At 34.2% G+C, this 15606-nt stretch overlaps 1 protein-coding gene across 1 annotated transcript; it reads left to right on the forward strand.

Annotated features, from left to right (window-relative positions):
- The first annotated feature begins 972 nt into the window (after positions 1-972).
- On the forward strand, positions 973-15033 carry LOC128032055 (uncharacterized). Its single transcript, XM_052620323.1, has 7 exons — positions 973-1050; positions 1529-1633; positions 1737-1778; positions 13860-14204; positions 14286-14388; positions 14431-14546; positions 14656-15033. Exons 1-7 carry the CDS (start codon positions 973-975, stop codon positions 15031-15033), a joined length of 1167 nt encoding a protein of 388 aa, XP_052476283.1.
- Positions 15034-15606: the final 573 nt, after the last annotated feature.

Raw genomic sequence — 15606 nt, forward strand, 5'->3', positions numbered from 1 at the left:
CCATGTTTCATGCTAGACCGAGCTTGAGTGAGCATAAAGTGTGTTAATATCATGCTTAAGCTTGATTTAGCCCTTGAACACCTTTAGTTTGGATATATTTTGGTTATTAATCTAAATGTGTTTTATAATGATCAATTCCAACTATAGTTATTTTGATGTATTTTATGTAATTGAATTGTTAATGCACATGTAACTTAAAAAAACTTACATATATTAATTGAAAAATATTATATTTAACATATAGTTATATTAGAATATAATGTAATTCATAAATTAATTTAAAATAATAATTAAAAATTTTTAAAGTTAATTATATTTTTATTATTTAAAATTTACTAAAGATTAGAATTTAAGATAATAAATATAAATGGAATAATAATTAATTAATTAATAAAGGGTAAAATTATATTTTTAATTTAAATTCATTTGATAAAATCCTTGGAGGTTAGTGAATTTTTCATCAAATCTTATGGGGGTAAGTGAGTAGTTTTCAAACCATAGAGAGTAAATTTGTTATCAGACCTTCGTGTAACACCCAAAAAAGATTCAAGTATTTATTTTTGCATGTTTGTGTCGCAACTGTTTGTTTGCTTCAGTGGTAAGAGATTTGGGTGTGTTTGGGAGTGTCTGAGAAGTCTTAGGTTCAAGCCTGGGCTTGTGTAGAAAATTTTATTTTTAAGGAAGGAAACCCTTGCCTATGGTTAGTAGGCTTTTAAATTATAGTGGGTAAAGCATGACATAAAAAGCCTGCGGGTTTAGGGGGTAAGTGGCGTGTTACCTATGCTAGTGGTCTAAGGTTTGAATCTTACTAGAGGCAAGGGAGTGTTTATTTTGCTGCTGAGCTGTGGGGGGGAATGTTGGAGTTTGATTGAAACACTGAAGTGGTTGAGGAGAATTCAAATTGAGTGGTTGAGGGGAGTTGTGATCAGGTGGAGAGATTTGAGGAGGGATTTTAGGAGAAAATCAAGGGAGATGAGGGGAGAGGGAGTGTTGTGCAGGAAGTGGACTCCGGCACTCAAGAATTTCAGCCAGAGTGGTACTCCTCATTTGGTATGCCTTATTCTTGTTTTTTTTCTTCTTTTTGGCCGAATGTGGTAGGAGTTTTGGCATATTCTTCTGTTCCACTTTTGACAACCTTCCTTTTTGGCTGAAATTACTCCGAGTGTCTCCTTTCTTTTCTCTCGTTTGCAATTTCTTTCTCTACTTAAATCTACCATGTCTCTCTTTCTTTCTTTCTTTCTTTCTTTCTTTTTTCTGAATGGAGCAAGGTGTGTGTTCAGCTAGTCTTCTTCTCTTCTTTTTCTGTTGCTGGCCAAATATACCTTCTACCCTTCCTTCGTGTTCTTTGCTCTTTCTCTTCTAAAACGATTTCCCTTATCATCTTGGTATCTAGGTGGATTACTTCATTCCCCTATCGCTACTGTGTCCTCGATGTAGCGACTATTCTCTGACAAATCGGTAAGAGCACTCGACTTCTTCTTATTTTCTCTTAATCTGTAACTAGTCTACTCCTTTCATGCACTGACAGGCCGACTACTCATGTGTTCTTTTCGATTTTTTGAACTTCTCGAGCAGTGAAGGAGTTGCAAGTGGTATTGAAGCATTCGAAAATTTTTTCATCACTCGATCAAAGGTAGGTTGTTGTGTTGTTGTGGTTATAACGATTGGGATAACTTATGCTTGTTCGATTAAGTAACTGCTTAAGTGAATAATTGATGATTGTTGGTCAAGTGTAGGTTCCAAAGGCATGGGGGGTTTTCTCAGCAAATAGAACCAAGGTGTGTAACAGTACTCTGTAAACGATATCGGTGAAATACCGAAATACGTGTGTAAACACTCCCCAAATCGTAAATCGACAAAAGCCGAAAAATATGACAATTGACACTACACGAGCGTGCGCTTGCTCGTGTGGTAAACCAAACACATAAAACATGGGCATTAGACTGTTGCGGCCACCATGAAAAATTTCGTGGTCTTAGACCGTTTTGGGCCTCGATGGGCTGAAATGGGCCAAACTGGCCTAATGGGCTTGTGGACCCCACACGGGTAAACCACACGAGCGTATGGAGAAAATCGGGCCAAACTATGTAATTTTAAGTCCGAGACCAATTTTGGGCTATGAGGGCCACACGAGTGTATGGGCCCACATGGATCCGCATTATGAGCCTTAGGCCCAATTTTACTGTTTGACTGTTAAGGTTGCACGGGTTGCCCGAGACGACTGTGGACCTACTGATGGGTAGACCTAGACCCCCAAACTGATATGAAATGATTGTTATGCCCCCACGTGGTAAAATGACTATTATACCCTTATATTATAAAATGACTGTATGCTTTATGTTATGTATGACTGTATATAAGCATGCCATGATATATGTATATGTTGCATACATGTATGATATGTTGCATGGGAATGGGATTACTATGATTGGAGGAAGTGTATTGTACTGGCAGCTCTGCTGCAAATACTGTTTAGTGCCGCAATCAGTACTAATTTTAGAGTGCAGGGATGGGTGGGTGATTTTATCCCCACATGGAGTGTTGGGCTGGATGGAGTGGAGTGTAGAGGTTGGTCGGGTAGGATTTCTAATTGCATGTCTGAATTGTTACTGTCACTGTAATAGGCTAAGGCCCAACTGAACTGAACTGTTATTGAATTGGGCTTAGGCCCAGACTGTACTTGCCTAGGGCCTGTTTGGCCTTTTGCTTATATGGGGTTACACACTGATTTTTCGTAAACTCATCCCTCTGTTTATTTTACAGGTAATCCCCAGTCTTAGGGGCCGGTGCTGCGAGAGTCTCGGAGGTGGCCACACAATCACACCTGCTTCTATATTGGATTTTTACTAATAATAATTTAATTTGGGTATTTGATTGTAATAAGGCCTCTTTAAATCGTTAACTTTTAATTTCAGATTTTAATTATTTAAAATCTCACTGATAGTAGTAGGACGCGGTTTTTTTTCAAAAGATGTATGCTTTTCAAGACACCACGTTTTCGTAAAATACTGTAAAAACTTCCTCATCAAACAATGTTTTAAATATAGTAACAAACTAATATGATCAACAAACTGCTAAAGACAACTTGAGTTTTCAATAAACGAGAATTAATATAGAACGGGTTTTTTTTTCATTGAAACTATGTTTTCGAAAAACACTTTAATGTGATATCGCCAGATTCAGTCATAATGTTTAGACCGAGTTTGGGGTGTTACACTTCGGGTGTAAATAGAATCAATGTTGTTTGAACCAGATTGAACCGGTTGGATAGGGAATCAGCTAGGGGATTGATTCGGAGAATGGCTTTGAACCGGTTAGATGGGAACCTGTACGAACTGATTGAATCGATGGTTGAACCAATTTTTTAAAATTTTTAATAATTTTTTAAAAAATTGGTTTCAATACTTTTCAATAATAATAAGGATAAACTACACTCATGGTCACTCTAAAATAGGGGTTGTCCTATTTTGGTCACTCTAATTTTTTTTCTCAATTTAGTCATCTAAGATAATTGTCTAAATTAGTCATCGCTGTTAAAAATTCCATTTATTCACTAACGGATTACTGGCGTGGCATATTACCCCCTTGAATGGTTGACATGTGGCATTTTTTTTACTTTTAACTAAAGCTAAAGACCTCTATATAATTAACCAAAAACCCTATGTTTTTATTATTTTTCTCTTCTCTATTTTTTTTTTCTAATGTGATCTATGTTGGTGCGTGGGGATAAAAATAAACTTATAAGAAATTAACGAAGGCTTCAAGGCATGTATCAATATCACTTTATTTAAGGTTCTATTCACCCCCACCTATATTATGGTGTGCAAAAGAGTTATTGGAAAATGAATCTCGAGGATACAATGAAGTCCAATGACTTTCTACATTTTGCACTGACAGAAACAGTCCATTGAGAGGAGCATAGTAAGGATATCAATTTCTATAAAGAATTTCTGCAATAATTCTTTATAGAACAATCTAGAAATAGAAAAATTTGTGTGATATCAGAAAGAAACTGTTTTTCTATACTTTTGGGTTTATCCTATAAATAAAATTCCTCTCCTATTTATAGGAGGTCTCATGTCTCTTCATAAGGGCATAAATACCCAAATGGATAGTCATATCTTTAGCCATAAGCATAATTATTCAATAGGTATCTACTTGAATAATTATGACCTTTTATTATTAATTAAATGGTATAACTTTTAGTGACAATGACATAATTGATCACTATAACAACTCTTACTTAGTATCCAAGTGACATTTTTTTTTGGATCACTTGTACCTTTTCATTTGTAACTATTGAAACACTATATATATTTTGAAAAATGTTCCAACAATCTCCCCCATTACGATTGAACTTTCACTTAGAACTTTCTCTTAGTGAAAACATGTTAAAATTAATCGAAATTGCATAATAGACTATACTTTAAACCAACTATTCCATTTGATTAATTGAACACATGTCACACAATGATTTCAACACCTATCCATGCACAATATTTAGGAACACTATTATGGTCATGTGCCTATAACCTCTTTTCATGAGTGCTGTCAGAGCCAAGCCCTTGAGCTCTTAGAAACGACCACACATACACTCACATAGGTAGATCTCATCGAGAGTGTTTCCATAATTATAACACTCTAACACATTTATGTTATGGGTCTATTAAGAGTATAATACTCATCCTTCTCTTTATCATTACAGGTTCGTAGTACTTTTCATCCTAGGATTCTATTATTATAGTGCTAGTAGTCACATATTGATGGTGTAATTTGTCTCATTGAACTCAAGACTTGACGTTATACCAAGTGTTAAGTTGAGTTTCCATCATGGGTGACTTAAATATTATGGGCTTGTATCTCATCCAAAATTTTCAACTTTCCAACATAGTATGTTAATTATCTACACCACATGATGAAATTTTTATATTTATTTGTGTCTTGAAAATTCACAAGACTAACATCCCCACCATGTTCAATTATTGATTCTTTCGTAAAACATTGCTATCAAGAATATCTTTTCTACTATTGTCAAATTACAATGATCATTTTATCTTTTCTTATCATGACGGTTTCATATTTGGATATTTTATTTATTTCTTAATATCCAAGAAATTAATTTCACAATCACCAAATATATGAAACCATACGTCATGTCTTTTTCACCAAGTAAGTTTTTGTAAAGAGGCATTGAATCCTTTGGTGAAACTAGACAACATATTTTTTATTTATCATAGATTCTTTTCAAAGTCAATACATAACTTTAAAACTTTTTATTTTTGCATTCATAGTCAAATTATTTTTCTTAACACAAGATATATATACAAAGGTGTAACATATATAGTTATATTAAAGGACCATCAATTGTCCAATCAACTATAGAATCATACAGTTATTCACCCTTCACCATGGACGTTATCATTTATTTTCTGACTATGATCAAAATCATGTCCATCACGTAAATGGGCCAAACAACATTCATATTGCTATTTCATACTCACAAGATCTTTAATTCATGACTTCCAAAGTAAATTTCAAATTTTACTACGTCTCAAAACTTTATAGAATCATGAGTTTATAGATTTCATATCTAAGCCATATAAAAACCACGTGCACCATCACAAAATATGCATAGTATGATCTTGATTTCAAATATATGATTATCTCGTTATATATATTCACTAGAAGATTTCATATCAAAATAGTGATCTTATTATACAAGCCAATGTTTTTCACTATTCTACATTGATTAGAAAAATTAACCATGCATATACATATGACTTATTTTATTTCTAGTCAAAACCACTTCTAATCCAAATTTTATAACATAAAAAAATGCAATCATATATAAAACCCATTTAGCTTAAGTTTATTTAACAAAAACAACAATCAAAATTATTGATATTATATAATCATCTACAAAGTTTCAGTTTTAGCAATGAAAACAATGTCTCATCAATATCATCCAAATGCTAGTTACTAATATCATGATTTAAATAAACAAATAAAATCATATCTCAAATTAAATATATATATCATGAAAAAAAAGAATTATTTTGTACTAAAAGTTTCACTCACAAATTTGAATGAAATAGATGAAATTTCAATTCTTCAAACTTATTTTCTATTTATATAGCATTAATAGGTACCTAAGTGACTCCTTAAAAAAACATCACTTTTCAAGTTGCAATTTTCAGTTTCAAGAAACCAATCCAATCCAACCTTCCAAAAGTTTTCGTTGGACTTAGTGGCATAACTTTTCTGTAACACCCCTATACCCGATTCGACCCAAGGAACCTAATATAGGAATATTACATTTTGGTGCCAAAGTGATTTTTGGCTAATTACTAATATATTTGAAAATTAAAAAAAATAAATTATTATAACTTATATTTTAGTTCCTACTACTTGGAACATACTTGATCTTCCTAAGTACATGTCATTCTATTCCAAATATTGAAACATGCCCTCTTGGCACTTGGAGATGTGATGAGATGGATGCTCACAACCTCAATTACAACTCTTCAAAATCACTATACCGAATCCACGCACAAAAAACAAAACCGTATGCCAAGTAAAACTCAATGGTATTTCTATAATCTGAATAATTAGAGACAATAGATTACAAATGTATAATTGAAATATAAACATATATTAATATTTAAATATAATAACAACCATATCATATTTCATTTGTTTCACAAATATCTCAATTCTCATACTAGCTATATAAATAACTTTTCACAATTTATTTCACATTTCAATATACAATTGTAATATCTATTCCATATTCATTTCATGAGTATATAACTCATATATTCCATATATTCGCAACATATTTCACATTCTATTTTCAATTCACTATTTCACTTCCATTTCTCATACCATACTATTTCAATATCAATCCTAAAACTTTATTATTCATTTACCCCTATTAACACAACTCGGACTCAAACGGATACACGGATCCAACCAAACACACCAGTTTGGCACCTAGTGCCTCATCAGATAATTCGAAGTAGTAAATTGACACCCAATGTCTCATCAGCTAAACCGAAGTAAATTGGCACCTAGTACCTCATCGAATATATTCGAAGTAATAATTTGACACCCAGTGTCTCATCGACTCAAAGTCGAAGAAATCCCTGAACTCTTCCAATCCTATGGCATGCCATCTATATCCGACTCAGCTCGATACAGTTAATAGGGTTTAATTTCGCATTTCAAAACAACCAATGTTCAGTATCAATTGTTCATATAATCACATATACATATGAATTCAACTCAATTCAAATAATCAATACATTCATAATATATATATCAATTCAATCAATTCCTATCAATTTAAAATTAGTTCAATATCAAAATGTCAAATACTCACCTCAGCTACTTACCATAAGTATTAAATCAAAATTTAACAATTAATGACTAGATTTGGATTATAGAAATACAACCTGGAAATTCTGAGCTATTCTTCGTCGACTTTATCTTTTTCCTTTTTAGTCGAGGGTTCCGGTACGACTTTAGCTACGGAATTAAAACAATTAAAAGTCATCAATACAACACAATTTCATTTCATATTGAATATTTCAATTTTTACTCAAATATTGCCCAAATTTCAATTTAGTCCCTAAACCGAGACTAATTTTATTTCTTCACAATTAATCTTATATTTCATACAAACTCTATTTTAAACTAAATTTAACTCCCTACTTTCACTTAAATTCCCAAATTTTGAATTTTTCACAATTTAGTCTTTAGTACTCAAAATTTACAATTTATTCTACAATTTAATCCTTTTCATTTCTATCTTAAAAATCTATCAATTTAATCCCTAATACTAAAATCATTCAACATACACAACATTTAAAAACTCAATAATTTCTAAAATTTTGACATGGTTCGAATAGTATTTAATACCGTGATTTCAAAAACATAAAAATTATAAGAAAAGGGATTAAATTGACTAACCAATTGAACTTGGAACATTGAAACCCTAACCTTGCTTTCTCATTCTTTCATTCCTTTTTCTTTTCTTTCCTTTACTTTCTTTCTTTTTATTCATTTGTTCTTTCTATTTCTTTTCTTTCTTTATTTGTTTTATTATATGATATAATATATATAATATATATTTAATCATTAAGAATATATATTAATAATATATATAATAAATTTATAAATATTTATCTTATGTCACTCATTTATAAGCAAAAGCATAATTGCTTCTTTGGTCCTTTTAATTTTCTTTAATCTTTAATTTAACTTTTACCTGTAAAAATTTAGTCCTTTTACGTAATTACTCTTAATTCAAGTAAATTCTTTAAACCAAGACCTAACTATACAACTAGCTTCGTAAATATTTATTAAAAATATTTACAAGTCCGATTTACGGGAATGAAGTCACGAGAATACATTTTTCGACACCCATGACTATCAGGTATTTACAAATTTCCCCTTAAATAAATTTCGTCCCCAAAATTTACCTGAAAAGAGGTGAGGGTACTAAAATCTGGTAGTATCTTTCGGTTCCCAAGTCGCTTCCTCAACACTATGACTATGCCACAAGAATTTCATTAACAGAACTCACTTATTACGTAATTCTTTCATTTCTCGTGCCAAAATTTCAACTGGTTCTTCTTCGTACAACAAATTAGGTTAAATCTTAATATCTCCCATCGAAATAACATGAGATGGATCCGATCGATATCTTCTAAGCATTGAAACATGAAAGACATTATGTATTTTCTACAATTTCGCATGCAAAACTAAGCGATACTCAACTGGACCCACTCTTTCTGTAATCTCTTACAGTCCAATAAATCGAGGACTCAGTTTTCCTTTTCAACCAAATCTCAAAATTTTCTTCCAAGGCGAAACTTTAAGAAATAATTTATCGTAAAAAGAATATTCAATATCTCGACATTTCAAATCTGCATATGATTTATGTCTATCAAATGTTGTCTTCAATCTGTTTTAAATTTTCCTAACAATGTCTTTCGTTTCTTGAATTAATTCCGACCCGATCGATTTTCTTTCACTCAATTCCATTCAACAAATAGGTGATCGACACCTATTCAAAATCAATAACACAAGTACAAAACATGTCTTCCAAAATCGAAACTCAATTCGATTTTCTTCGCCAATTTGTCATCTTCTAACTGTGCTGACTTAATCTGATCAAACATCATACGTTTGGTTTTTAATTCAGCCAATAGTCTTTCATCGTCATTGATACTGAGTTGAGTAAACATTGCTCGTAATTCAATTGTTGCTTTCCTACTCAACGCATCACTACAACATTAACTTTACCAGGGTAGTAATCAATAACACAATCAAAATCTTTTAGAAGTTCTATCCAACGACACTATCTCGAATTCAATTCCTTTTGAGATAAGAGGTATTTGAGACTTTTATGATCGATATAAATATAACACTTTTCACCATATAGATAGTGTCTCCAAATCTTTAGAGTAAAAACCACATCAGCTAGCTCTAAATCGTGTGTCAGATAATTGTATTCATGTATTTTTAGCTGAGGAAATGCATAAGCAATCACTTTCCCGTCTTGCGTCAAAACACAACTAAGATCGCTCAAGCAAGCATTACTATAAATGACAAAATCCTTTCCATAAGAATCGAAAACCTTTAGTAGATTACCTTTGGAGTTATTCTTATAATCCTATATTTCCTTCTTCTTTTTTTACTCAATTGGTCTCTTATTTCTTTCTTTTCCTTTTTTTTCCACTTAACCAGAAGTCCTTTCTTCATTTAGTTTTCCTAAAATAATCTCTATAATTCTATAGTTCATTTCGCACATATTTACCTAGCTTATCATTTATATTCATTCTCTATCCTTTCTTTTCATTTATTTATTTTTTCTTATCACAACTATCTCAAACAAATCACGACATTATTCTTTTAACTTTTTGTTTACTCTACTTTGTTATACTTTTATATTCGCATTTTCATTTCCGTTCTTTTCTTTCTCTTTTTGAGGCAACAATGATTATCCCAATTATGGATCAGAGTTATTACTCTTAATCCAACCTCTTAGAAATCTATTGGCCCGACCGCTGCCAACAATCTCCTCAAGGTAACTGTTCTTTCCAAAGTTTGCCTCTTTTATTACACAATTTATAGTTTTGCTATTTCTTCTTCTTCTTCTTCTTCTTCTTATTCTTCTTCTTCTTCTTCTTCTTCTTCTTCTTCTTCTTCTTCTTCTTCTTCTTCTTCTTCTTCTTCTTCTTCTTCTTCTTCCTCTTCTTTTTACACTTTAGATCACTCTTTATTCACTAATTCTTAAAATCATTTCGCTATCTTTTATTTTTTCTAAAGTACTCACACTATTTTTCATGGTCAATTCTATTCTTATCTTCTATAATCTATTTTGAGTTTTTTTATTACACATTTTATCTTCTTATTAATACCCATTACAGACTATTTCTTGGTTTTCTCAACAATTATGAACAATCCTTTATTACATGTCTTTTAGAGCCATACTTAAAGATCTTTCAGAAAATATCCAATATTCACCTCAATAAGATTTTTTTTTTGCATTTATCACAAGGCCGAATAGATCCTTTCCTTAAACCTTTAATACTTGCCTTGGAGATAACTTGAGACCCTATTTTATCTTGCTCCTTATGTTCGTATACAGTACAAATTCTCAACCTTCTTTACCTTTCTTTGTAACGCCCTAAAATTCTTATTTTTGTTATAGTGAAAATGTGACACAATTGTGTATGGGCATTTGTGGTTAAGTGCTCTAGGTGAGTCTGAGAGGTCTTGAGTTCAAGCCCTGACTTTGGCAAATTTTAGTATTTTTCTGACTTAACCCCTATTTCGGGCTAGTAGGCTTTAACTTAAAAGTTTGTAAGTACTTACAGGAATGGACTTGGTGGTCTGGTGGTTAAGGGGAGTGTTGGTTGGCAGAGGGTCAAGAGTTCCAATCCCTGCGTGAGTGTAAGGACAAATATATTTTTTTATTTGCTCGTTAGTTGGAGAATTTGAGTTGTATTGGAAATCTGAGTAGTGTGAGTTTGGTAGAGAGAATTTAGGGGAGTGGATTTTAGGGTTATCAGATTTTCTGAGTATCACTGTTTCCTTTTTGTAAAATTTTGATTTTCCCAAAACTCTCCACCTTTCTGACGCCATCTCTTCTCCTTTTTTTCTTCACTTTTTGTTTTTCTGTTGTCAAACCCGAATTTTTCTCTTTCCATTATTCTTTCTGTTTCCGTCTCTTTTGTTGGCTACCACACCTTCGTTCCGTTCGGTCAATTTTCGTCACACGTTCTGGTAAGTAGAGTTTTTGCTCTCTTTAACTTACAATTTTTTTTCCAAATTTGATTCGAGGGTTTGTGGCATTTGGCAACAGCATCTCGTGTGGATTAGGGGTCTCATCGTGCTATTGCGTAACCAACTATTTTGAGGTGCTGGGGTAAGCTTTTCATCGCTTAAAGGATGAGTTTCTCGTTTCAAATTTAGTTTTAGTTCAATCGATTAAGTGATAAATTGAGTGAAATTGGTAAATTATAGGTTCTGGAGTGCTTGGGGATCGTTGTAGTATCAATCGGTACCAGATGTGTACCCGAAAAACAAAAATAATGGATTCGGTGAAAAGTAGATATTGATTGTTGTTTGGACAACAACAGTAGGCTATATTAAAAAAATCACCATAAATCGTATGAATCGAGTTAGAGGGTGAAAAAAAATGGGATTAAAGATATTTGAGTCTACGTTCTCATAGAAGAAACGAAGCAAGCAAAATAATTTCATATTATGAGATATTGGAAATTTTGTGAGACAGGGTCAGAATGATTTTGGAATCCCCTGTCTAGATTTCCAAAAATTATTAAAATTGTATAAAAATAATTATGGGTTATTTTTTATATGTTTAAAATCCTAATGAGTCTATTTTCAAGATATACAAGCGGGAACATTGTCCAAAATCTGTACAAAAAGATAATTAATTTTTACTGCAAAAAGGTTGAAACTACTAGACAGCAGAGTAGGGAAAACTTTAAAGAATAAACTGTATATACTGGCTAAATAAAAAATTCTAAAAATTTTATGGTAAGAAGATATGTAAGTCTAGTTTTAGGGAAAATTTACAGACATTGATTTGGGATTCTGTAGCTTAAGATACAAATAATTTAGTAACAGTGACTCAAGTATACAGCTTTGAAGGATTATAAGTAAATAGTCGAAACACATATTAATAATTATCTAGTATGGGTTACACTAAAATAGATCACGAAGACAAGGCCAATTTGGGCCATGTGGGCCACATGAGCATGTGGGCCCACACGGGCGAACTTCTTGGGCTCGTAGGCCTATCTTCACTGTTTGACTTAATTTGATTTTATTTTGGGCTATTTTACTGTAATAATGGCCTCTTTGGGTTTTTATTTTTAATTTGGGGTTTTTATTGTTTTGAATTACAACTGCTAGTAGTAGGGATAATCGAGTTTTTAAAACAGATCAAACATTTTAACAAAATTTGCACAAACATGCAAACTATTTTGAAAAGCTTCCGCAATGAGTGACGTTTTGAAAATTAATAACGTTTTGAATGAGAATAACTTTTGAATACGAATCACGTTGAAATTGATCGACACATCTTGGACTTAGGCATAAGAGAGTGTAAAGAGGTGGTAAAGATAAGAGGTTTTTGACGACAACTTATTTTTCAAAAAACACTACCATGTGACACCGCCAGATTCGGCCATAACGTCCAGGCCGGGTTGAGGTGTTAATTTAGTGGTATAAGAGCCAGGTTGGAAAACTCGGCTGTGGATTTGGGTTTTTTGAGATTTAATTTTCTAAGAATGGATTTTTAAATGACGTGAAATGTTTTTACTAAATGTGTGGCACATCGAGTCCCTGGCACTGATCCTGTAAGTCCTCTGAACTGATATCTATTTAAAAACTGAAAGTATTATAGATAGTATATAATGAGACTATAGATAGACTGTACTGAAAACACTCAAGTTATTATATACTAATACTATAGTAAAACCGATAAAAAATAGTAGACATTGCGTCGTATGAAAACAAACTCTAAACTACTGAAACTGTTTCCATAAAACATTTGCTAATAACTATTGAACTGTAAACTGATTCGTAAAACTTTTAATACAGATAAGCGCGACTAGACGATGAGCGCACGAGGTACTCGCGGACGGGGTACTAGAGTCTGAGGTAGAGGCCGTAAAGAGGATCAAGCTGAGTCCTCTTCACTGAACAGTATGCCAAATCTAGACACTAGCGAGACGCCAATGTCGCCTGTCACTGAGACTGGGTCACAAGACTAAGTGGCTGAGGATGACGCACTGTCTCAAGCCATGTTTAGGATTTTAGAAAGGGTCGCTGGGCCCAATACTGGAGCTGGAAGCTGAGGGTCGGTTACGGAATGACTCCGGTCTAACGGAGCTGAGCTTTTCAGAGGAATTGCTGGAGTTGCCCTTAATGTGGCAGAATACTGGATAGAGGCCACAGAGAGAATTATGGACAACCTAGACTGCACCCCTGAGCAAAATTTAAAGGGTGTTGTATGGCTGCTACGTGATGAGGCATATCAGTGGTGGCTCACTGTTAAGAAGGGCACTCAACCCGACTGACTAACCTGGGAGTTCTTTAAGACCGCTTTTCAGGGGAAATATGTGGGGGCTAGTTATATGGATGCTTGTAGGAGGGAGTTCTTAAATCTAATTTAGGGAGATAGATCAGTGGCTGAGTATGAGGCTGAGTTTTTATGAGTGAGTCGCTATGCGTGTGGTGTGGTAGCGACTGAGTACAAGCGATGTGTTCGCTTTGAGGATGGCCTCAAGGATAATTTGAGGGTTCTAATAGCTCCATAGTGGGAGAGAGTTTTTGCTACTTTGGTTGATAAGGCAAAGATCGCCGAGGAAGTGAAGCGCACTGAGTGCCAGAACCGTGATAGAGAGAGAGGTAGGAATAAGAGGGATTCAGAGCCCTCAAGTTTCGTTCTAAAGCCTAAGAAAAAGGCCAGAGTTGATGTGCCGATGAGAGTTGTGGCTCCCATTGGTGCTACTGGACAGCCGTTGTGTACTGACTGTGGTAGGCACTATCAGAGCGAGTGTTGGAAAAGAACTGGGGCATGTTTGAGGTGCGGTTCTCTAGAGCACCATATTAGAGAGTGCCCACGGAGGTCCGATCAGATGCAAGGTTCGGGTAGTAATACTGCATAACCTCCAATGGTAGTTCATCAGCCACCAAGAGGTCAGGGTTAGGCTAGAAGTGGTAATGGTTTGAGCTGTGGTCAGAGGGCACCGGGCAGAGGTGCTGGTCATATTGAGGCGAGCCAGCCGGCTCTAGTTTATGCTGCTTATCGTCCAGTGGATGGAGATGCTTCAGACGTCATTACGGGTATGTTTTTTATTTATAATGTACCATATACTGCACTGATAGATATAGGATCCACTCACTCCTATATAGCTTGTACCGTATCTAAAAACTTGGGTATATTGGTTGAGAGAACTACGAGTGAGGTCACTGTACTGAGTCCGTTGGGGCAGTCAATAAAGGTTAAAAATGTTTAGAAATGTTCCTCTAGAGGTTTAAGGAGTTATATTTTTGGCTAATTTGATAGAACTGCCTTTTGGGGAATTTAATCTGATACTAGGAATGGACTAGTTGGTTAAACACCGAGTAAGCTTAGATTGTGCCTCGAAAAAGGTTGTACTGAGAACTGCGAAAGACAACGAGGTAGTCATAATTGGAGAGCGATGGAACCATTTATCGAATGTGATTTCTGTATTAAGAACCGAAAAGTTGGTTCGTAAAGGATGTAAGGCGTATTTGGCTTACATCAGTGTTTCAGATTCTGGGGACACTTCGTTTAAGGATATCAGGACAGTTAAGGAGTTTCCAGACGTTTTTCCTAAAGAGCAACCTGGGTTACCTCCGAATCGTAAAGTAGAGTTTGGGATTGAGCTCCTTGCTGGTAGAGCTTTAATGTCTATCGCCCCTTATAGAATGGCACCGAAAGAGTTTATGGAGCTTAAGGCCTAGATTTAAGAGCTATTAGATCGTGGGTTCATCCGCCCTAGTGTGTCTCCGTGGGGAGCATCGGTTCTATTTGTAAAAAAGAAGGATGGATTCATGCGTATGTGTATTGATTATCGGCAACTGAATAAGTTGACCATAAAGAATAAATACCCCCTACCGCGGATAGATGATTTGTTTGACCAGCTCCAAGGGGCTTCAGTTTTCTCTAAGATTGATTTACGGTCAGGGTATCACCAATTGAGAGTTAAGGAGGCTGATGTACATAAGACGACATTTAAGACGACATTTAGGACTCGTTATGGTCACTACAAGTTCCTAGTAATGCCATTTGGATTGATGAATGCACTAGCAGATTTTATGGATCTGATGAACCGAGTGTTTTAGCCCTATCTAGATCGGTTCGTACTGGTATTTACTGATGATATACTGGTGTATTCGAAAACTGAGGATGAGCACGATGAACAACTCAGAGTGGTTCTACTGATTCTGCGAGAGAAACAATTATACGCCAAGTGTAGTAAATGTGAGTTTTGGTTACATGAAGTAACGTTTCTAGGGTATGTGGTTTCTGCTGAG

This window comes from Gossypium raimondii, chromosome 1, assembly GCF_025698545.1.
Source record: "Gossypium raimondii isolate GPD5lz chromosome 1, ASM2569854v1, whole genome shotgun sequence".
NCBI classification, from domain to species: domain Eukaryota; kingdom Viridiplantae; phylum Streptophyta; class Magnoliopsida; order Malvales; family Malvaceae; genus Gossypium; species Gossypium raimondii.

Coding starts and splice junctions, on each gene's coding strand:
- LOC128032055 (XM_052620323.1), top strand. CDS start 973: ATGAGGGGAGAGGGAGTGTTGTGCAGGAAGTGGACTCCGGCACTCAAG. Junction 14,389..14,430: donor TGCTTCAGACGTCATTACGG/GTATGTTTTTTA, acceptor CTGCACTGATAG/ATATAGGATCCACTCACTCC. Junction 14,547..14,655: donor CGTTGGGGCAGTCAATAAAG/GTTAAAAATGTT, acceptor GGAATGGACTAG/TTGGTTAAACACCGAGTAAG.